The following is a 25778-nucleotide window of genomic DNA, read 5'->3' as shown; positions in this document are numbered from 1 at the left end:
ATTGTTAAATATTTTAACATCTACACATACATTACATAAGAACTAATATTGAAATTAACATTTATTATGTGTTAAATAGTTTTGGTTTATATTGAACAATAACACACATTTCCTGGCCTGTTGATATACACAACTTAACCAATGATATTGTTTACTAACATCAAGGAGATAAACAAACACATTTTTAAGTCATTACTTAAAAAGAATGAAATTGTCATAAGTTTTATGTGGTCTCAGGTTGTGTTGGGACATTTAATGCTCAAACGGTATTTTTCACCTAGTTTATCTATATTTGTTGACCTTTAACCTGTCAATGAGTGAAAAAAACCAAATGTACACATATGCACCAAGAAGCTAAATAATTGAACATAAAAGACATTGCAAAATGAATGTTTTCATTATTTCTCAAAGTTGAGGTAAATTTTGAACTTACCCCCTTTTTATTTTATCCATTTACTGAAGTACTTTATTTTTAGAAAAAATAACTCAAAATAAACTTCAGAACATTTTGTTTAATGTATAAACCTCAACAAAATGGATGCAAGATATATATACCATTTACAAAACAAAGTACATATATATGTTATATTTTTGTAGAATCATAAAATTTTACATTTAACTTTTGCAAACGTATGTTAACTTTAATTAACCAGGGTAATATTTACTGGTCATTATTATTGTGCATTATCTGTTTCTGTTCTGTCATCTAAAAGAGCCATTAACCAAAATCTTTTTTGCATGTCAAAATTAGCATACTAATCTAAAATAAAATGGGTTAATTCAACATATTTCAGCTACGAGTATTATCACAAGTTTCCTACTTTTATTATAAAATACTACATTAAATATCTTTTCTGGCTAATAGAGGTAGTATTGTTATGACAAGATTTTCTGCATTACTAAGAAGACTGTAGATATCATCTAATAATAAATCCTCAACTTTTAATCCATTCACTTCAATGATCTCATCACCTACAGACAGTAGTCCAGAATACATGTTGGTCGGACTGCTTATAAAACGTGAAACAAATACACCTACAAAAGATAAAATAATGAAAATTAGTGAATTTTAACACACAAATCATTTGTAACTTTCAGGGACTATAAGTGCCTGTTAATGGTTGAAGTCTGTATGATGACCTTGTGAGGCCTTTTTCATACTTTTATGTTGGGTGGTTTGTGTTTTATTAACATTTAACCTACATCCTTTTTAATTAATGTACAGATATATTGTGTTTGGTAGTGCTATCAATGCAAATATTTTCCTGCTTCAAGGTATTTTAGAATTTAAAATATATGTGGGGACGTGTACAACATATTGTCATTTAATTCCAATGAGTAATAAAATTATGATGGACCTATTGCATAATTTACTGAGTCAATAAATACTTTGGTAAACAATAGAAATGAAAGTTTTTTGTTTCATTCTTAACCACATAAAATTATTTCCTTGTAAAATGTTCTGAGTAAAATAATAGAGAAAGGCACCAAACTCTTATATTTTTCTAGATGAATTAATTTATTTGCAGCTTTGATGTTTAACCATGAAATACCATAATGCTTTTAAGTTCACAGTAAAACAGTTTTTAACACTATTACAAGACATATACCAAATAATTTCTCTGTTTTGTGATAAATTATCAAGCTTTTATATGTAGATATTATTTCACTGAAGTAAAGTTGTTTCTAACATTTTTTGAGTGCTTTGTAACCTCACTGCATTTTCCCTGTGCAATGCCTTAAAACTATGATGCCCTGCAATCCCTATATTTCTCAATTCATTTTAAAAACAAACGTTTCAGATACACTTCTGATAAAATATTTCAAATCTTTATTTTCATGCAGGTAACATTCTTTTTCTGTAAATTTATATGAAAAATCCTTAGACAAAAATTCCAGTTTTTCAAATGCTTGTATCTTAAACACCAGCACACAGACAAAACTTTATTTTTCCATAATTTTCATATCATATACATTCCATATTCATGATATTGAAAAAGACTTTGCTTATGAAAATATTCATACATTTAATTTCAGCAAAAAACTTCATTTGATTAGTTTATACTAACCATGTTTAAACTGAGCATTTCCCCTAGAGATGAAGAAATTAATGGCTTTATTTTGTGGCTTTTGGATCTCTATCACTTGGGTCCCATCTGAATTAATATGACAAAGACGACTCCCAGTATGATCGTCCTGTACCGAATCTATGGAGTTACATGAATTCAATTCAAAATGTTTGCCAGAAGCAGCTGCATTTTCTGTGTCTGGGGAAGGCTCACTGAAAGAAAAATAATAATAAGATAAGCCATTAGAAGTCATAAAATTATATGGTTAGCACTCATTGACTTTCATGAAAACTGATAATGATATCCAAATTAATTAAACAGGTCTTAAAAATTAACTTTTATAAAAATTGATCATGATTGCCAATTGCAAAGTAATAGGTGATCTAGTATATCAAATTGAATATAATAAATACTTTTATTGAGATATCTTTTCAATTACATTATCATAATAAAACAAGTCATTTTATAAAACGAAAAAAAGACAATCATATTTTTTAAGAAAAGGAATCTAGAAAAACAAACAAAGGATAACAAAAATATTTTAAACAAGGGATAACAACACTAAAATAGAACACCCCAAAAAGGACATACGAAATACAGACCTCCCCTGTTCATAACTGGTGAAAAACACTAATTCTCTCTGCAGTTAAATATTTTATCAATGTGCTATGCTTACAGAAACTACATTGTATAACATTTTAAAGTAGCAATTTTAATCACTTATGATCTCTGCAAGTTTTCTGCAGTTTAATACTGTACATGGTCATATGAGAAAAATGCTCAATTTACAAGTTCTATTATTTTTACCAGTAAGATAAAGCAATTTTTAATCAAGCAACTTTAAACCATCTGCTTGACTGGTGGACAGTCAAACTTTGGGAAGCCTGGGAGCGGTATATGCCAAAAACTTATTTTTATTACCTGAAATTAGCCAATAACTAGATTTTTTACAGTACAATGTATATATATTTTATATGCCTCATTTGATCAAAGAGGTTCACATGACATTGGTGAACTCTATACATTCGTTAAACCAAAGGTCTGTTTCATAGCTGATTAACTTAATTATCATATTCCTTTAAAATATTCTTACCTTAGTTCAATGGCCTTTTCTGCCTTCTGTTTTGACTTTTTCTTTGAGAAAAATCCAAACAATCCTTTCTTTTCCTTTGGCTTTTTCTTGTCCTTGACCTTTGTTTGACCTTCATTTCCAATGTCATCAATACCTTTATCCATACTGACTGCTTTACGTATAGCTTTAAACTTGCTTTTAGCAGACTTCTTTATATTTCCCATTTTATCTGACAAGGATTGCCTAGATGCACTGAGTTCTTTAGATTTTACAAGGTTAGACTCTCTGAAAAAGATAATTATAAAAATACTTTTATTTCATCCCATAAGCTTTATTAAATATCAATTTTGTATGCTTTTCACTTTTTTGTGTGCTTGCAAAACTTAACTCAAATTTGACCTAACTGCACAAAGATAACCTCCTGCTCTTAACCATCAAAATAAGTGAAGGTAACCCAATTCTGTAAAACCATGTTGTTCTATGTAAGAAGATTGTAGGAGTAAAATATCACTGATACATAACAAGTAATTTTTAGTAATGCATTTTAATAGATGGATAATTTTATCAATTCATTTCTTCTCCAACTAATAATGTTAGATACATGAATTGGAAATACAAATATTATGCCTCTCCTATAAAAATTAAAATTTCAGAGAATTTTTTATTATTAATTCTAAAATTACCTGTTCCATCTTTTGTCAGGAATTGGTGGATTTTCTTCAATGTCAATATCGACACATTTGTCAAAATTAGCAGCTATATCTGGTGTACTTGCTGAAAGTTTACTGTGCAGTTGTCTTCCCTCTTGGTTATTTTCACCTTCTATTTTCGACTTAAAATTTACTTCTGCATAAATATGTGCTGGCATTTCTTCTCCTGTAGAAGAAATTAAGTATACTGCATAAGAAAATGTATGTATTTGTGCATGTATACAGTTGTATTTATATATTTCTACATTTAAATTTAAACAATAGTAAATTTTAATGGCCTGGGTTTTGTGCGGAGACATTTATTTTTTCTAATTTCACAGGCTTCCCTAAGACCATTGGGTTAATTATTTTTAACTTAACAAATAGACAAAATTTATGAATTTATATATTTTTTTGGGTATAGCTGTAAAGTTATTGACAGACTTTAGCAGTAAAAAAGTTTCAATATAAACATTATAACATTATATTATACATGTATCATTTAATGTACTTCCTACATGTACATGCATTTTTAACATGTTACATGAATGTTTTTTGAAGTGAGACATTTTGTACTTAAAATTTTTAAATGTATTATGAAAGACAGAACACTTGAAATTTTGATGCATCTTTTAATTTCATAAAGTTGTACTGTGGTATAAAGTTTAAACTAGACAATCATTAGACATGTTAGCTATTATGGCTGTAAACCATTTTTTTTTCATCCTTATTTTTCATATTATTACAAAATTTCAGACTAGTTCTATATAAATGGCCGTTATGCTCACAGTGTCACAATGTCTTTTAGTCATTATACAGATTCATTATGCAGATTAAGTCAGATATAAAGGGAGATAATTCATTTAAAACATTTATACATTATTTCATAATGGTTAATTTGTTCAAAGAAATGATTTATAGCAACTTGATGGTAATGATAACAACAGCAATGTTACTCATGATTTTAAAAAATAAGCAGAAATATTCAGCAATACCTTTAATTTCATTACAGACAGCACTCGATTCTGTTTGATGTTGAACTTCTTCCACTGATGATTTCCCTTGAATAACATAGGTTCTATTAGAGTTACTTCCCTTTCCTTCATCATTTATTATTTCTAAATCTTTTTCATTATAATGCTGTACTTGTTCCTGTGATGACATAGATGATACAGAGGATGACACAGATCTTCTAGCACAAACATTTTGATGATCTGGATCTATTTGATCACAAGCAATGTGTTGATCATGACTGGTAATGATATGTTTGTCTAAATGGGTTGGTAGAACTTCAGGTTTTTGATAATTTGGAACAGTTAATATTGGATTTGATAATTTGGCAGGACTTTGATGAATATCTCCTTTCTTTTTGTACTTTCTTTCATGTGCGAGAGCCATTTCAATCTCTTGTCCAAGTATAGCACCAGTGTTTGGCATAACATGTACATGTTTGTGTGCCTGAACTTTGTCAATTACAACACATTTGGCAGAAAAACTGTCAGAATCACTATCAATCAGTTCATTTACATTTATTCCTTGTTTATCCAAGTGTACTACAGATGATTCATATGGTGTCAATTTTGATTTTCTTCTCACATCTTTCTGAAAAATTTCACCATTTGCACTAAGACATGAACTACTGTCTGATTCTGTTCTTTTTGGCTGATTCCTTGGTTTTGATTGCTGTATGACAATATTTTGATCTGAGCTATCACTACTATAACTGTTTCTAAATCCTCCATTAGTATGAAACTTTGGAAGTTTATCATCAACTCCAGAGTCTCCGTCAGTCACATTATCACATGGATCATTATAATTAATTGCACTGCCTTTTGATTTATGTTTAGGTTTTACAGATTGTGAGGGTTTTTGTTGAACATCTTCTTCATCAGAACCACTTTCTAAGTCTTTTGATCGGAAGTTAATATTTTGCATACTCTGATGATGCTTTGATACTTTAGAATATTGCACATTTTGCTTTAGCATATCTCCTGTCAGATCTGGCATAGAAATTCCATGACCTAGCTCTGCAGGATAACAGTTCTCTTCAAGAGAAGGGTTGTATTTTCCTCTCTTGGTTTTGAAATATTTTCTAAAATGAAGTTTTTTCTTGGTATTTTTAGCACTGAATGGAACACTGTGATTTGTTCTTGTAATTTCATTCATATTTTGTTCTGCTACATTTAAAGCCAATTGAGAAGACACTAAAGTATGAGATGATTGGTCAGAATTTGATGATGAGGTACGTGATAAGGCTAATCTCCCTTTATTTGAACTCTTCATTACGGGAGCTAAGTTTGGCTGAGATTTTGAAAGTGGTTTAGTTTCTTGAAGAAGAACACCATTTGCTTGTTTTTGGAAGACTTGTTCATGCTCATCAACCATGGCAGACTTTTGGCCATGTTTTGTTTGATAATTGGCTAATGAATGTGTATATCCATTTGACTGTTCTTTCAAGTGCTGTTCATTCATTGTTAAATACTTATTGGTTGTTGACAGATTTGGTTGAGAACTATAGTATGCTGAATATCTTTCCTTTGGTTTTAGCTTTTCCAGTTTTTGTGAATACAAAACCTCCTGGCTATCTGCCTTTTTCAAATTTCCATTACCAGCACCATTAAAATGATTAAAATTTGTTGAATCTCTGGGAGAACATAAAATAGAGACACAATTATCACTTCTAGATTGTCTATTCTGACTGTTTGTTTTTGGTCTTTCATCTCTAGAAGTAACACAAGTTCTATGAACAACAAAGGGCATTGGAGACTTCCGTCGCTTGTATCTTTCAGCAATTGTCTTCTCCTCTCCAGTCATAGCAGGAATTCCAAGTCGTGGATCAGTATCATCTATCTCATCCTCAAAATGGACCTTACTGTTAGGACGATTTTTCTGGGGTAATATATGTAAATCAGTTGACATTTTTGCTGTTATAATTTCTTGAGCAATTGAATCTTCTTCATCTGTAGGATCACTAGAAATAGTATAAACAATTGTCATAACTTGTAGTTTTAAGTATCTCAAAGAAACTTTCTAAAATTTTGTAAGTTTTATTCTAATTCAATAACAAGAGTGCACACACTGAAATGTCTCGCCTGTTTTACTGACCATTGATTTCATGTTGAAAGTCTTAAAGATATTAAGGTTTTACTACAAGTATCACATAAACATTTTTAAAGATCCATGACAATGAGGTCAAGGTCAGATAAAAACTGTCACACAGACAGGTACACCTTACAATTATTCCATACACCAAATATAGTTGACCCATTGCTTATGGTAATTGAAAAACAGACCAAAATACAACATGAGTGAACACGCTGAAATGTCTCGCCTTCTTTACTAATCATTGATATGATTATGTTGATAGTCCTAAATATAAGCTTTATTACAACTGTCACATAAACTTAACATTAACCAAGTAAACTAAACATTGACCAATGAACCATGAAAATGAGGTCAAGGTCAGATGAACCATGCTAGGCAGGCATGTACAGCTAACAATTCTTCCATACAACAAATATAGTTGACCTATTGCTTATAGTTTAAGAAAAACAGACCAAAACACAAAAACACTGAGCAATGATCCTTGAAAATGAGGTCAAGGTCAAATAAAACCTAAGTGACTGACATATAGATCATAAAATATTTCCATACACCAAATATAGTTGAACTATTGCATATGGTATTAGAAAAAAAGACCAAAACTCAAAAACTTACCACTGAACCATGAAAATGAGGTCGAGGTCAGATGACACCTGCCAGCTAGACATGTACACCTTACAATCATTCCATACACCAAATATAGTAAACCTATTGCATACAGTATAAGAAAAACAGACCAAAACACAAAAACTTAACTGTAACCACTGAACTATGAAAATGAGGTCAAGGTCAGATGACACCTGCCAGTTGGACATGTACACCTTACAGTCCTTCCATACACCGAATATACAAGACCTATTGCTTATAGTATCTGAGATATGGACTTGACCACCAAAACTTAACCTTGTTCACTGATCCATGAAATGAGGTCGAGGTCAAGTGAAAACTGTCTGACGGGCATGAGGACCTTGCAAGGTACACACATACCAAATATAGTTATCCTATTACTTATAATTAGAGAGAATTTAACATTACAAAAAATCTTAACTTTTTTTTCAAGTAGTCACTGAACCATAAAAATGAGGTCAAGAACATTGGACATGTGGCTGACGGAAACTTCGTAACATGAGGCATCCATATACAAAGTATGAAGCATCCAGATCTTCCATCTTCTAAAATATAAAGCTTTTAAGAAGTTAGCTAACGCCGCAGCCGCATCCGCCACCGGATCACTATCCCTATGTCAAGCTTTCTGCGACAAAAGTCGCAGGCTCGACAAAAACTTAATGTTGTCCAATGAACCATGGAAATGAGGTCAAGGTCAGATGATACTGGCTAGACAGACATGTACACCTTACAATCATTCCATACACCAATTTTAGTTGACCTATTGCTATAAGTATTTGAAAAACAGACCAAAACACAAAAACATAGCATTGACCAATGAACCATGAAAATGAGGTCAAGGTCAGGTGACACCTGCTAGACAGACATATACACCTTACAATCATTCCATACACCAATTATAGTTGACCTATTGCTACAAGTCTTTGAAAAACAGACCAAAACACAAAAACTTAGCATTGACCAATGAACCATGAAAATGAGGTCAAGGTCATATGACACCTGCTAGACAGACATATACACCTTACAATCATTCCATACACCAATTATAGTTGACCTATTGCTATTAGTCTTTGAAAAACAGACCAAAACACAAAAACTTAACACTGACTAATGAACCATGAAAATGAGGTCAAGGTCAGTTGACACCTGCAAGACAGACATGTACACCTTACAATCATTCCATACACCAAATATAGTTGACCTATTGCTTACAATACTTGAAAAACAGACCAAAACACCAAAAATTAACAATGACCAATGAACCATGAAAATGAGGTTAAGATCAGATGAAACCTGCCAGTCTGACATATACCCCTTACAATCATTCCATACACCACATATAGTTGGCCTGCTGCTTGTAGTATCTGAGAAATGGCCCTAATCACGTAACTTTAATCTTGATCACTGATCCATAAAGGTTGAGGTCAGGTTAACCCTGTCTGACGGACATGCAGACATTGCAAGAAACCCATATACCAAATATAGTTATCCTATTACTCATAATAAGTGAGAAATTAACATGACAAAAAAAATGTAATTTTTTTTCAAGCAGTCACTGAACCATGAAAATGAGGTCAAGGACAATTCGCATATAACAGACGGAAACTTCGTAACATAAGGTATCTGCATACAAGGTATGAAGCATCCAGGTCTTCTTCCTTCTGAAATATAAAGCTTTATACAAATAGTTTACGCCGCCGCCACCAGATAGTAATACCTATGTCTCGCATACTGCGACTACGCAGGCGAGACAAAAAATCTATTGGTTTTTAAAATATTTGTTCATTTGACTTTTTGGCTAGGAGCTGGTATTTCATATATAGGCTGAAAACCAGATAATCAGAGGATATCTTACTAATTTTGGTTAATTTGTTTGCCTCCCTTAATATTTTTTATGCTTGATAACACCAAAAAGTTGTGAAACCAAAATTTAGGAGCAACTGTGGAGGTTGATTTAGGACAAGGAAATATAATAAAAGGCAAACAAAACATGATATAGCTGCAGCAGTTCAACAAGGGCTTACTCCAATACAAGTTGGCTTGGGAATTATCATTTTTCACTATGGCATATAACCAGAACTGATAATAGGTCACTGAGAAATCAAAAAAATTAAATACAATTCATAATGAATCAAATTTTTAGTAGGTCTGGTCTTTTTTTACTACCCTTCCTGTGTTTCTCCGAATTTGAAAGCCTTACTGTACAATCACTCCACAGATTTAAATATGAATCTTTTTGAGTAATTTAATGTGCGTGAAATAAACCTATCCATATCTTTTAATACAAAAGATATTTTTTCGGGGGATCTATTAACCTCTGATACTTAAAGAGCTAGGTCAAATATGTTTGAAAGAGCCAGAATCTTTTGCAAAGACAAAATGTTATACATGTACTTAATAATTTCATATATATTTTGTAATAACAAATCTTAAAATTTCTTTGAAATTCTTCCCTTTACCTGTAATTCAGATTCAAGGTTAAACTATGGTCAGCTTTGATTGGTGATGGCCTTGACCTTTGACCTGGCTTGTAAAAATTTTGAATTTGACTAACTGGCATTTCGTATACATCGGATCTGAAAGAGAAATATTTGACAAAATAAAAATATGAGAAGGTTTCTTTATATATATATATTTACATTGTCTCAGAAGTTGTCCTGTATAAGCATGAAATATTTGCTATTGGATGCTAGCTAACAACAATCATATAGTCAATCTTTACTGCATGATCTTGTCTATAATCGTTCAAATATGTATATTTTACTTTAACATTTATTATTTTAGTAGGCTTTTTCCTTTTATCACTGAAATCCACTGTGTTAGTTTAAGAAAAGCATATCCCATGTATACCTATACTAGTGACACAATAACAGCACAGAATAGTACTAAAAGCCTAATCAGTAATATTGACTTGCTGACTTTCTGTTTTAGGAAACATCATTCTGTTATTGCCATACATGTATTAAAGCTATTTTCTAGAAATGGACACTGTGTGTGTGTGTTAATTTCAAATGGCATTTACATACCTATATATTTATATATATCACTAGACTATATTAAGTTATACAAATCCTTTGACAATAAAATAGCATTTAAAGCACAATGTGCTAAAAAAAAAGCATTACTTTTTTATTAATCAGAAGTATTGAATACATTTGAAATTGAATTTCTGTATTGTGGGATCTCAGAAATACTCTTATTTCATGAGATATTTTATTATTCAAATATTGGTTTATTAATTAATAGGATATATATGTACATTGTACCATAATTCTAGGCACAGTTTTTTATGAGAACAGAACGTTATACATTGTACAACAGTATACAGTTTTTAAGTTTATACCATGTATACTATGCTTTATAGTTTTGAGATTTATGATACCAGATTATTATGTTTGCTTTTTCTTACCAGTAACAAATTTTGCAGCGCTTTTATCATTGCAAACATTGTTACAGGAAAGGTTTCACAAAACTAAAAACTCATTTAAAAAATGATTGCATTATTTGTATACAGCATTTCTTGCATTTGAAATAGCAATAATTAATCTTATTTTTTCTATTGTTCAAAACTTGCAATATAAATAAATGCACTTAAAATAATCAAGAAAGAATGAATCTTCATAAAATTAATTTAGACTTTCATTATTCATGTCCCTTTCCCAATTTTTATCAATGGTTTTCCTTTTTTTTTTGAAATTTTTGTATGATCCATGTACATGTGTTGAATTTGATCCTAAAAAATTTACAATTTGTTAAATAAAAATTTAAGATTACCCCCCTCCCCCCCCCAAAAAAAAAGCAATTAAGAGCTTATAATTTTTTTTTATATAATTTTATGATTGAAAATGAAGACTGACAAAATCATCTTTAAAAAGTTCAAAGTAAGCTCCTAAGGAAAACACCAGTGATTGATCATTTTTTTAAGAACCAGATAATTTTTGATGCCATCTTTCCCTTGGATTGTAATTTATTAAATTTTAAAGCATGTCTTCTTAAAAAGAACTTCTTACCTGGAGTACATAGTAGAATTATATGATGGAGGATCCAACTGAATATCATCACTGACTGAAGTCGGCACTATACCAGAATCAACATCAGAATCTGAAATAAGCACATAAGTTTTAAAACTCATCTACAATTGTCAACAAAAAATTCAACCAAAAACATTGAAATATCTTACCAAAAACATTGCTTATATCCATATAATTAGAGTTCTGGTGAATACAAATGTAGTTGTCTCATTGACAAACATACCACATCCCCTTATGAACCTCTTAAAATAATACCTTATACTATATGTTTGAAAATACATACTAATGAATAAAATACTTACAAATATAAGGACAGAGAAATTATATAAAATGTTTCTGCAAGTCATTTTTAGGTTAAATTATCTTTCATATCTGTTACAAGCATTTTCAAACAAATACAGCCAATTTTCATGAAATAAAATTGATAAACAAGACTATTCTATCCAATATCTCCAAGTGTGTGTGAGAAAATTTTCATACAAAACCAGAATTTGAGAGACTGATAACAAAATCAAAACTTATAAACTTACAAATGAAACAGGTGTTCAATATCTAAACATATTATCTCATTTCTATATATTATTACTTTAAAAGGATCTCATTTAGACTTATGGTATAGACTAATAATATGAATAATCAGTACAAATTGATCAAATGTGGCCTCGCATTGAATTCTGTTTTTCTTTAAAAATAATTAAAAATATTCCAGAAAATTCTTGCATAAAATAAAATATATTTTCAAAACAACTTAATAATAACACATGAAATAAAGATAAAATTTACATTTATATATTTTACTATATAAAAGTTTATTCTTAAGAAATAAAATGTCCCCTTGTTTTCCAATAATACAATTAACTTCCATAAAAATAATATATTTTTTAGTGATCTATCAGGTTTCAATAAGTGTAATATTTTTCAATCCTAAAAACTTTTACAACAGGAATACTGATATCATGGGTTGGTCAAAACTTTTTCTAAATTTTATTACAAATCATATATCAGGGAATTATTGCCAAAACTTTAACACAGACTACCTTATATTTGATATCAATCATTTCTGAATTCTAAAAAGCACCAAAAAAATTGCCTCCAGATTAGCATCCTTATGTCTCCCATTCTAATACAAAAACTTGTAATAACAAGACATTGAACATTCATTGTAGTGTTAACAGTCGTCTCCCTTGAAACTGTATCAACTCTCCTTAAAATGGTCTACATAGAACATTTTTTTTAAATTAGATTATTACATTGTATTGCTATAAAACAACTGGACATGTTAACCTTTAAATGTTTTTTAATCATTAATATCATTTTCAGTAACTATATCTTTTGCAACATAACCCAGTCAAGCAATTAAATTAAAAAAAATAACCGAACCTGAATAAATTGCTTGATCTATAGGCATTCATCTTCCATCTAACTGTAGAAAAATGGCAAATAATGCAAGTGGCAACTATGATATATATGCTGATTTCTTCACAGTTTAAATCATTGCCAATATTTCAAACTATCCCCATACAGTGAAATCAGGCACATAAGAAATATTAACCTCAACCTAACATACATGCAATTTTACCATATGGTAAAAATATACATGTATATCATATCAGAATTCTTACATGATCAAGTCAGTTTTGTATAATATGCATTTTACGTTATCATTAAAAGTTTACAGAGGTTAACATCCTGACTAAAGAAAAGATAGTAAAACAGATAAAAAGAAAGATGGTCTTTTACATTATCAACTGTTTATTCAGGTTTTTAGTTCAAAACAATTGTTAATATTTATTTAACCCTGACATGTTTCAAGATCAAATGTATTCATGTGATTCTATGTTGTCCTTTTCTGTACATCAAAATGTAAAGACAATAAAAGAGCATCTCAAGGTGTCACTTAATTTTGCATGCTTTTTTAAAAATTATAAAGCATTAATGTCTTTTTTTAATATCATATAGCATATCCATGTATCTTTTTATCAGATGATTCAACTTATGATATAGTTTTCATGAAGTTAAAGGTATTGTTTCTTTTAATTTTGTCTCTCCACTACAATAGAAATAATTTTGATGACCCTTTTCTGAAACTACTCTTTCCTTTTAAAATGCAAAAAAAAAAAAAAGAACAGAAATTAGGTTGGAGTTCTTCATCATCAAAGAGGAATTTATGACCTCATCACTGTAAGGAAAATACTTAAATGTAATTTCTGGATATTAGTAAAACACTTATGTACTTAAAGAAAAGCCATAATAAAGAAAACAAAAACTATCATGATATAAGCCATTTTAAAGTTGCAAGATTAAAAGTAAGAGATCACATAGAATATACTATTATTATCACACTATCATAATATCACTAAGTAAAGAAATTTAAACTCTAAAGAATTCCGTCATAAGTCAATTCCTATCATATAACTTGTCAAATTAAACTATTGACCCAGTAAATATTTTCCTATTCATAACAAAATCATTGTCATTTAAAAAATGAAACTTGTCGATACCCGACTGTTGTTGTTGATTTAATCTTATTGCCTTACAAATACTTACTGGCAAAAGATCAACCTTAAAAAGATCATTTACAATCTATTGTGACTCAATTATCATGCTGCATTCCTTACATAAATTACATAAATTAGAAGAGATTAAAACATCTTTTTCAACACCCATAATATGTGATGATTTAAATGTTAGCTTTGCTATAACTAACATGACTAATGTCATTTTACAAGTTGAAGTTTCAAATAATGGGTCCAAGTACTTAGCTGACTGATCTTCTGCAGTATTGTGGACCCTTTTGAGAAAAAATCTTAGCCACCTTTATTAGGATAAAATTACCTTTCCCCAAATCTAAAAAAAAAATTTAAGAATGCAATGGCTAAACTATTAACAAAATTAAGAATTACATGAAAAATGAAAGAACCTTAGTGAGCACGCTCACATACCCCACGTCCCCACATTGTCATTGGAGAAATAAAATAAGTGTAAGAAAAAAAAATTGTATCATAAAAAAAAAAATTGAATCATAATTTCCTGTCGATATGCACATCTACATAGTATGTCCTTATTATCTACACAGTTTCATGAAATTCTGTTGTGTGGTTTGAGAGGAGTTGCGATGACAAAAGGTTGCAGTAGTATATTGGGCAAATAAGTTCAAAGGGGCGTAACTTCTGGAAAAAAATTGAATCCTAATTTCCTGTCGATATGCACATCTACGTAGTATGTCCTTGTTATCTGAAAAGGTTTCATGAAATTCTGTTGTGTGGTTTGAGAGGAGTTGCGATGACAATAGGTTGCAGTAGTATATTGGGCAAATAAGTTCAAAGGGGCGTAACTCCTAGAAAAAGAATTGAATCGTAATTTCCTGTCAATATGCACATCTACCTAGTATGTCCTTATTATCTAAAAAGGTTTCGTGAAATTCTGTTGTGTGGTTTGAGAGGAGTTGCGATGACAAGAAACAGGACTGACGGACTGACGGACGGACAGACGGACGGATGGGTCAAAAACATTATACCCTCCGCAACTCGTTGCGTGGGGTATAATAATACATGTAATAAATGATTCTGACTGCATTTCCCCAAACCTATCACAAATTCACAATGGAATTATATTATTTTCAACCATTGTGATTTGAATCCTTTAAATAGGGTAAGGCTGATTAATATTTAAAAAACCATAACTGATAAATATTCATGTAATATGAATAATAATGTCTGTTGCCAATTTCTGATCATGAAAAAACCTTCTAAAAGGAAGTCATATTACAAACATTTGTGACAAATACATGTAGGTCAATTTTATTCTTCAACATTGTAAATTGGCCTATCATCCATGGTAATGATCCAGTTGCTATCTGTAGTTGTTTCTGACAGATTCGTTTGGAAAACAGTGGCATAGCCACTTGAAAATAAATTGTAAGCAGGGGGTCTGGTGGTAGCCCCCCCCCCCAAGAAGCTGAACGATTAGAGTAAAATTAAAAAAAAATAATAAATGGGGAATGTATCCATGGGACACAGATGATGCCCCCGCTTGCATATCATAAAAAGTTTGTACTTGATCTGAGTTTTGTGATACTAAGTATTGTGTATAAGTTTCATAACATTTGGTTGAGGCAAACTTAAGTTAGAGAACAGAAATGAAAAATTCAGCAATTTTTCCCTTTGTAAAGGGGCATAACTCTAGAATGGTTGAAGTAACGCAACCAAAATTCAAACTTGATCTGTGTTTTGTGGTAATAAGCATTTTGTATAAGTTTCATAACATTTGGTTGAGGCAAACTAAAGTTAGAGAACAGAAACCAACTTTGGGACGTACGGACGGACAAGGGTAAAACTTAATGCCCCCTCCGCTATGGCAGGGGCATAAAAATGATTTTTCAAGTTATTTGTAAGCACATGCTTACAATGCTACACTGGAAAATGTGTATATACTTTTGAAGAGTAATGTCACATTGGCAATCATACCACATCTTCTTATTTTTCTATGATTGCAGTAACTCACCTTTAGGTTTTACAGAATTGTTTTTACAAAGGCACGGTAAGAAATTGTTCAATTTTTTTTTTATTATTTCGCTTTGATAAAAGTGTTCTACTTATTTTATCAGGTAATTTAAGACATATAATTTTGGTAATTGCTTTTAAAAAGACTTTTTGATTTACTAAACTTTTAAAAACCTGTGTTTTTAGTTCTCTGACTGATTGAAGTTTACACCACATCTCGTTGTATTCATAGTTAAAATTTATTCATCACCATCCATAAAAAAATGAATAAATATATACAGTATAGATATATATACATGTATCTTGGGTAATGCATACATGTACATGTATTATTAAATGTCTGGATGGTTACATACAGGTTTATAAATTTTCATGAGTTTTAAGTAAATTTATTCACATACACACAATAAAATGTGATAATGCATCATTAAAATAAGGTATTAAATATACATAAAGGATAGGCATTCTTATGTTGCTTTATTTTGATAATTAATCCACCAGTGTCTGTTTGAATTTGTCAATTTATAATGAACGTATTCTGAAAGAAGGCTATATGAGAATGCCATAAGCCTATTGCCATCAATAAAAATGTTTTTTGTTCAAATCAAATGCAACTTTTTACAACTGTATTGGGTGTATAAAGTTAAACCCAAACAATTTACCTCTCTATTTAATTTCAACAGTTTTACAACCTTCGCCAGCATGATCTAGTATGTCAATTTTTAGCATGCTTAAACTGAATTTTTTTTATAAATATGATGTTACCTAACTAATGATTTCTAGGTATATTTCACAGTTATGGGTGGTCAATTCCAAATTTATAAAAAAATGATTCAAGTTAAGTGCATTCTTTCCTCCTCTTAAGTTTTCTTTTTTTCACAGAATTATCTTAATCATAATTAGTAAAAGAAATAAGTAATGAACATAACTTGTTACAAGAATTGTTAATGCCTGCGCATGCATACAATAAAAAAATCAGATGACAAAGAAAAACTGACAATACCGTGACAAAAAATAAAGAACAATAAAAAGAGAAACAAGTCTACAGAAAACAATACATATAAAAAATTGTATAAAAGAGTGAGCAACAAGAACCCTACCAAAAACCATGAATGCATTTGATAAACACTGTATAAACAAACTGGATATACTTTTTTCTCATCCTTTTTTTGTCTTAACTAGTCTTACCAGGTCTACTCTAAAAGAAATAAAATCTGAACCTTTGCAAATCCTACACTGTGAGTTTAATTCAACTAAATCATATTTTACTTAAGAGGAAAACAGAAAGGAATCAAGTAAATACAAAAGCTCTGTATACATGGTATCGAATACTCTATATGTTTAAAAACATTTGTAATTGTAATGTCTTCCTTAAAAGTTATATCACAACAAGAAGGGTATTCAAAATTTAACTAAATATAAACTTAAGATTCATTTAGTTCTAGAGTAGAGTTCACAAATTCAACTTGACTTTTGTATGAGAAAATTGTAGGTAAACAGTTTTATCAAATTTAAACATGAAATCAGAATTAAATTTCGATCCCATGTCCACTTTGTAGAATTTATAGGCAATATATTGATAAGAAAATATACAGGAATAAAGACCTCAAAAGGTTAATAATTTTATCTTGTTTATGTACATATAATAAAATTTTATAACTGCTTGATGTCATTAACATTAAACATTTATGGAATTTTGTTTATACTCTGAAATAAAAACTTTAATTATATTGGCAAAAGAACATGAAAATATTAATTTTTTTGTTTACATGCATTTTGGTGATATTTTGAAGCTTGAAAAGGTTTCATTTCTGTCATGTCTGTGCCATAAATTGGTTATTAAAAAGGCATGACTGTATAACAGTAAGATTTTTCAATATATTTTAAATGAATGAAATTACTTTATGATAACTAAATAGATATAATGAAATAAAACATTTAAACATGTTTAAAGTTTCAATTATTAATTTGTTTCCTTACTGATGAATTTAAATGTTATTGCAAAAATACGAGTTTTATTGTCATTTCTACTCAACCCCTTTAAAAAACAGCTTAAATTAGCAGGATAACATTTTCATAAAAAAAAATTTTTTTTATTGGCTCACCTTTATGCACAACACCTTTCCGTACTAATATTTTTCCTTGCTTGCGATGGATGTTTTCAGCCTCTTCTTTGCCTCTATTTTGACTGTATGAATGCATATCCTGAGTTTTTAACTGAGTATTTATTTGTTTGTCCACTGAACCTGAAGATTTAACAGAAGAGGTGTCAACATCTATTGCACTGTCAGGAGTGGAATCTGGACTATGAACTCTCCAATGTGAAGATTTGTTTATATAATGCCCTTCATTTTCATAATGGTCATGCTTATGTTTTCTATTCATTGACTGCAGCATTTGTTCTCTGTATTCTAATTCTTTTGCTAAAGCACTAAGAGGGTCTTGATTTTTCTCTGAAATGTCAGAGCTTATGCTTGACCTTTTTAACTTATACTCAATGTCACTTGCAAGCTTTGCTCTATGGTATTTCCTGTGTTGTAATAAACGTTTGAGTGTATCTGAGGTAGCTGTCAGCCTATCCCTTGTGGATGAGTCAGACATCATTGAGGGTGTTGGACTTGTTAAACAGTCACGGTCCACTTCAATTCTAGACCCCAACATATTTTCAATTTCTCTATCCCACTTTGATACTTGCCTTTCAGAACAAACACTACCCGTATCTATAACAGAAGATGAGTCATCTTCAAAATGAACACGAAGACCTGAATTAAAAATTCTCCTGGTTTGACGGTGGCCTCTGGCATCTGAGGATCTATACTGGAAGGCCTGTGGATATTTCTTATACAAGTTTTGGAAGTAATCAGACTGACTTGATACAGAAGAAGATCTTTCTCTCCCAGGAAAATCCTTTATGTCACTTGTACTTCTTCTCCTTGGATCAACATAAGTCTAGAATCAAAAAGGGCAAAATTATATTTACATGGCAATTAAAAATGCTTTTATAAATGGGTATCTGAAACAAAATTTAACCGTAAACAATCAACAGAGTATTCTTTTTTTGCCTTTCTTGTGTCCAAAAAATCAAGAATCAACAAAATAATAAGAAATAAAAGTTTAAATATCATGGACATCAGGTGTAAAACAATTTACTTTATTTACAGTAGGCACTTCCAAAGACAATTTGTAATTAAATAGAGCTTAGCCAAATTTGATAATTTAAAATAAGTCAAACAGAAATTTTAAAACACAGTGTGACAAATCCTACTCGAATACCGAAAGTTATTCTCCAAAAACTGTATGTACATGGAATAAAATCAATCACCAATTATCTTCATATTTAAATTCCACAGTGCAATCTATCATAAATGACAGTTATTTCCCTTGTACTGTCTTTCGAACTGCATTCTATAGAATCTCCAAAGAACAGAGTTTCTATGTTTATAAAAAAATTACACAAGTAACTTTCTATTTACTAATCAGTGTTAACCTAAATTATGATAAACTAGCTACCATGTATCATGATTTCAACATGAAGCATTAATAATACATATATACAATAAGATGATCTTCCTAGAAATGCATCTTAACTTCTGTTTACATTCTTGTGACCAAATAAAGTTGAAAGTCACAAAACAAAAAACAAATGTATCACTGTTTCACAAAAAATTGTTATAGAAAACATGAGACCATGCTGTGTCTTACCAATCAAGAGACACTGATAAAGTCATGCACAAGCTGGGTCTGTGTTAAAATATGAAATGAAGTTTTGTTGTATAAAGATACTACAACAATAAATGACATTCCATTGTATGATGAATAGGTAGTTAATCAATAGAATAACACAGCTTTCTCATCAAATATTGATTATAAAATGATTAATGATTATCTCCCCTTTATAAATTGGAATTAATAAGATATGTAAGATTTTGAACCTATAGAAATGCAACAGTTTAACTTAGTTTCTAAATCATTGAACCTTTTTTTCACAAAAAGATATTTAAGTAGTGTTATGGTTCACGTTTGTTTATAGCTTTTTCTCAAATCAAGTGACTAGTATTTCTATAAAATTTGAGTTGAAAATCAACAAATGTCACAAAAAACTAGAGTAGTGGGAGCAAAGCTTTAAATTGAAACGCATCTCCACAATTCTTAAAGAGTCAATGCTTTGGTAAGGAAAAACAAAATAGGGGGATGCACAATGGCATAATATGGTGAAGCATTTGAGAAATTTTATAAAATTCTGATTAATGGTTTTAAGGAGGAGAAGGGGATTTAAATGTGTACTGTAGTATGCACATTGTTTGCTGAAGGAAGCTATGCAAATGATTCTGATATAAAAACAAATAAAGGGGTGCACAATAGCATAATATGGTTAAGATTGTAAGAAAGTTTCAAGGGGTTTAGGAGGAGTTGCAGATACAAAATGGATACCCAAAATAAAGCAATATCTAAGTCTGTGGTAAAGGAAAGCCAAAACATTAATTACAGTTCAATAAAGCAATATCTAAGTCTGTGGTAAAGGAAAGCCAAAACATTAATTACAGTTCCAGACCTCTGTTTTGCATGGGCTAGGTAGAGCAGGGAAGCCTACCCTTCTAAATTTGCCATTTTTCTCTTATTTCAAGTTTGAACCCAAATGAACATGACAATAAACAGCATTAGTTTTAGTAAACATTCAGGAATTTTGAAATAAATATCAAATAGGTAACCTCTCTAAAAGTATGGAGAGCCATTGGAGCTCAAAAACAAGATTTAGGACGGAATAGTACAGAAAGGTCAGAAGAAAAATCTAAATCTTTTGTTTTGGCAAAAAGTCAGAGATTGCATTTTTTATGTTTCTTAAAAATTATAAAAAATTAACAAGTACATTGACCATTAATTTTTTAATTGTTTAATAAGTGAACTTTGAAATCCCTGCCATATTCTATATGTGCCTGTCCAAAATTAGGAGCCTGTAATCTGTGGGTGTTGTTGGTTACTGTCTTTTAAATTTTTTTCAATTATTGTTTTTTTCAAAAATCAGGCCATTGGTTTTCTCGATTGAATTGTTTTACATTTTGTCATTTAAGGGTATTCTATAACTGACTATGCGGAATGGACTTTGATCATTTTTGAAAGCTGTATGGTGACCTATAGTTTCTTACATCTATGTTATTTGGATTTGATAGATATTTGTCTCATTGGCAACCATACCACATCTTCTTTTTTTTATATTTACACAGTTAAGACCATATATGAAAAATTCAGCATCATTAATCATTTCCTTCAAATTTTCTCTTTTTACAGTTTTGAACAAAAGCATTAAATCTTAAAAAAAATTGTTGGATGATGTCATAACTAGGTTTTTAAGCAATAGTGGTTTAATTGTCAACACTAGATATTCCCAGAGACATATATTATATGTCTCTGATATTCCTCATCTTTAACTATCATCAGAAAATGTTAATATGTTATATATTGAAGAACAGTTACATTTTAAGCCAATATAATCAAAACTTTTAAATACTTCAGAACTTTTTAGATCAACATTTTCAGATTTTTTCTTTTCTTATTTATATCTAAGTTGAAGTTAGTTAACCTGATCTTTAATATTTGCAAAAATCAAGGCCAAACATGTATATAGTTTACAAAAATATTTAAATACTGTATTATGGTACTCAAATTCCCTTTAAATACTTAACTCAAATATGTATGGTAAACATTCTGTTATTTGTGTCAATAAAATGATTTTGTCAAATTTAAAATTTCATATCTAGAGCACACAATCTTTTTAAGCATAGCAATTTGAAATATATACATTTATATTTCAAAATCTCTTAAAACAAGAGGTTTGACCAATTTAGCCTTAAAAAAACTTTGGTGGAAGAAAAATTGAATGCTGAATTTAAGAAGTGTTTTTACAGAAAATGAACATTTTAATTTCATTTCAAATTTTTGCAATTTAACTGACTTATACATGAACATTAAATTAAAAAAAAACAACATGCACCCTCAGCCTCATTTCAAATATCATCAATTCTGTGCAAGTTCTTGTCAAGCTCAGAGCTAGACAGAATGTAGGAATTCCAGCTTATTAAATTTAGTTCACCTCCTAATGCTATTTGTATGTGGGAGTAAAAAAAGTGTTTTAAACATTTGAAGAAACGTATGATATCCCTAAGAAATTGTTTAAGGACTATAAACCATCATGATATGCATGTTCTCTGGTGTTTGTAATCTACAACAATAATGGTAAAGTTGTAGGTTGAAAATGTAGAAGAAGTTGCTACCACCATGAAAATGCAAAAATTGGTAAAAAGATCTAAGTTTGACAACCTACGTGTTGCTGTAGGATAGTTTGTCCGATACATAAATCATCATGATATGCACGTCTCTTATGTACAAAAAAGACAAGAAGTAAAAAAGAATACAGAAAAAGTTATTACAACTATATTCACGGTACAAAAACACAATACAGAAAGAGTTATTACAACTATATTCACGGTACACCTTATGTAGACAAGTTGAATGAAACCTTGATGGCCAGACAAGAATATTGCAATGTATGCTCCCCAACTATTAATGAGGAGGTACAAAAAAAATGTACATGTATAAAAATAATCTAAACATATCAAAAACATCAGAAATCTAAATAGTTTTTAGGCCAACAATGTGGTAATAATTTCTGTGCAAGATTCCATAGTTGTAAAACAAGATTTGGGAGAACTACCAATAGTGCTTTCCACTCATAAAAGCTTAGACTGGGACAGTGTGATTGCCCAAGTAAATTTATATAGCACAGACTGCACACTTCATCTAGTAATAGACTTCTGGTACCAGTAATCATGGTAATACTAATAGTTAACTTACGGAAACTATTTTATTATTTTTTGTTTCATTCCGAAAACAAAAACATTTTTACTTCTGCACCAAAATACTCATACATTTGCCAACAATATGTATTTGTAATGTTCAATATTTTAATTCCTAATATCCAAAAACCAGAACCAAAATGATCAAACATGTACCTGATATAAAAAGGGATGAGAGACAACATACAAATGGTCAGTTTGTGTAACCAACACATATAATGACTATTATGTGATTTATCTAAATTCATACATGTAGTTGTACATGTATATATTTACAAACAATGTACCTGATAATTATTAAAATGAATATAAAATAAACCGTCATGACAGTACATTTGTAAGTCCATGAATTAGTTTGATTATGACCATATTTTTTGCTGGTAATACACTGGTACATTTGCACTATATGATGGAGACATGTTGAATGAGTCACAATTATAATATATTAGTAAAGTAATTTCCATAGTATATGCAAGATCAATGTTTAAAGGCTGCAAATACATTATAATTCATTCAGGAGCTGTTCACTTTACATGTACATTGTATGTGTGTATATGTTTAAGTTAAAGTAATGACAAATGATCATCAAAACATGGATTACAACATCAGCTCAAAGGGTTCATACGCTAAACAGGCCTACATTTGTATATTCGTTTTATCTTAAAAGGTCTTTAAGGGGCTCCATTCTTATGAATTTGCAAAAGAAAGGTCAAAAAGGCCCATAGCTTGTATATCAATCTCAATGGTCAAAGCAGGATATTCATTGATAAGAAAATTGGTAGAAAACAAAATATTAGGTAAAGGTCCTGATTTTACTTACTTTCAGAAAACCCTGGCTAGCCAAAGGTTTTAAAGATTTTAAAGTGAATTTTTTAACCTGCCAAATAAGGTAGTTTAGTAATTTGTATATTTCATCATGTTTATTCACTCACTGTATACAACAGTCTGATGTAACCTAGCTAACTAGGTTGAAGTTGGAGCACAGTAGCAGATGGTAATCACTGGATACTGCCTATCATTTAAAACCCTTTGTTAGCTTTTGAAAAAAACACTAAAAAGTCTTGTCAGGTCTATTTCAACAGCATATAAAAAGATGCATGACAGCTAAACAGGTTGAGGACTTTTATATACATTTTGTATATAATATGCCATTTTCAAGGTAAAACAAAAAAGTGATTATTTTTGTTCCTGGCATATATCATAATTAATTTTGACTTCTTAAAAAAATATTATATGGAAAAAATACCAGACTTTCTGAGAATCCTCCGCTATCTTCCATTATTACAGTTCCAACTTTTCAAATGTTTCAGTCTTAATTTCATAATTGTATGACAATAAAGATAATGTGTTAGATAATCAACAAAATTCTTATAAAATAAAATCAATGTTAGAAACATGTTAAATGAATATGCAATTATATAATTATCATGATTATTCTATTGTAATGTTGTAAAAGTATTTAAAAAACACAGAGTACAGGGAAAAGAGCTAATAAATCAAAAGATTACCATGAATAAATGAATTTGATGATCAATGCGTTGGTGTGGTTCATAAGTGTTTCTCATTTTTTATATAGATTAGACCGTTGGTTTACCTGTTTGAATTGTTTTACACAAGCCTTTTTGGAGCCCTTGCTGTTCGGTGTGAGCCAAGGCTCCGTGTTGAAGGCCGTATTTTGACCTATAACTGTTTACTTTTTACACAATGTGACTTGGATGGATAGTTGTCTCATTGGCACTCATACCACATCTTCTTATTTACATGTATATGTAAATTTGGTTTGGTCAAAGTTTTTCATGCATCAATCTGATAGAAACACAGATCCTCAGTGTCCATTGCTTTGCTTACAATTATCTGTGAACGCTCTACGTTTTTATGATTATCATGTTAAGTCAACCAATGAATTTTATGCCTCCAAATTGTTTAAGGTGTGCATCATTGCAAAAAAACATAATATGAAAAGGAATTAATTCAAAATACTGAGAATAACAAAAGAGCAATGTTAGATCCCCTTAAGAAAAACATGGACACACGATCTGTATTAGAGGTATTTAGAAGTATTTACACTTTAGATTTAGCTGAACTTTGAGACCGAATGACCCTAGATCTAGATCTGTCTTGAAATAACCTTCTGACGTCAAGCTACATTTTTTTAATCACTTTTTAATTTTGACGTCAAATTCAATTTTTTAAGTAATGGCAGACAAGTTTATATACAAGTGTAAATACAAGTATGTCTATTTTAATCAGATTGCTCAATGCTCACATGTGTATAAAGATGAACTTTAATATGATAAATGGAGTGAATGTGAACACATACCCTTTTTGAGCACGGCTCCATGTTCAATTCTATATCAGACTTGTCAGTCCTATTTATCCAAGGATATTTCATTAATCCAGACTTTATAGAATCCCTTTTTATGTCAAAGTCGGATGTCAAATATTTGTTGTTTCGAATTGTCATGTTAGCTTGATCAGTGCTTTCATTGTTATTGAAAATTTTATCTGTATCAGTAAATTCCATCAGTGGTTGAATATTTTGATCTTGTTCCTGGTGTGTTTCGTGTTTTTCATGATAACCATTATCAATTTCATGAAGTCTATCTGATGGAGACAGGTGTTCGTGAGTTCGATTTTTTGTTTGATTATTAAACATTTTCGCGCCACGAATGTCAATATCCTTATTCTAACCCACTTCCATTTTCACATTTTATCTCTTTTCAACCCATACCAAAGTTTATTTCAATACTGTTTGTTCTGTCCAGTCATGATTTCAAGTTTTACACTTTTAAATCCTCGCACCTGTCACCTTACCCAAAAGCTTTGTGTAGTAAC

The 25778-nt window shown here is 30.3% G+C and overlaps 1 protein-coding gene and 1 long non-coding RNA gene across 2 annotated transcripts in view; one reads left to right on the top strand and one right to left on the bottom strand.

Moving 5' to 3' along the window:
* LOC127728172 (uncharacterized) overlaps nucleotides 1–25778 on the top strand; it is a 183495-nt gene that overhangs the window by 106278 nt on the left and 51439 nt on the right. The window lies entirely within an intron of this gene.
* LOC127728031 (uncharacterized) lies at nucleotides 159–25767 on the bottom strand. The gene is made up of 9 exons (XM_052235190.1): nucleotides 25264–25767; nucleotides 18198–19041; nucleotides 11570–11660; nucleotides 10019–10135; nucleotides 4826–6801; nucleotides 3825–4017; nucleotides 3163–3426; nucleotides 2070–2281; nucleotides 159–1035 (listed from the first exon to the last, which is right to left on the bottom strand). Exons 1-9 carry the CDS (start codon nucleotides 25597–25599, stop codon nucleotides 842–844), a joined length of 4227 nt encoding a protein of 1408 aa, XP_052091150.1. The 5' UTR covers nucleotides 25600–25767; the 3' UTR covers nucleotides 159–841.

The sequence above is a fragment of the Mytilus californianus genome, unplaced genomic scaffold (assembly GCF_021869535.1).
Source record: "Mytilus californianus isolate M0D057914Y unplaced genomic scaffold, xbMytCali1.0.p SCAF_2, whole genome shotgun sequence".
Taxonomy (NCBI): Eukaryota; Metazoa; Mollusca; class Bivalvia; order Mytilida; family Mytilidae; genus Mytilus; species Mytilus californianus.
This window is presented reverse-complemented; position numbering and strand designations above follow the sequence as displayed.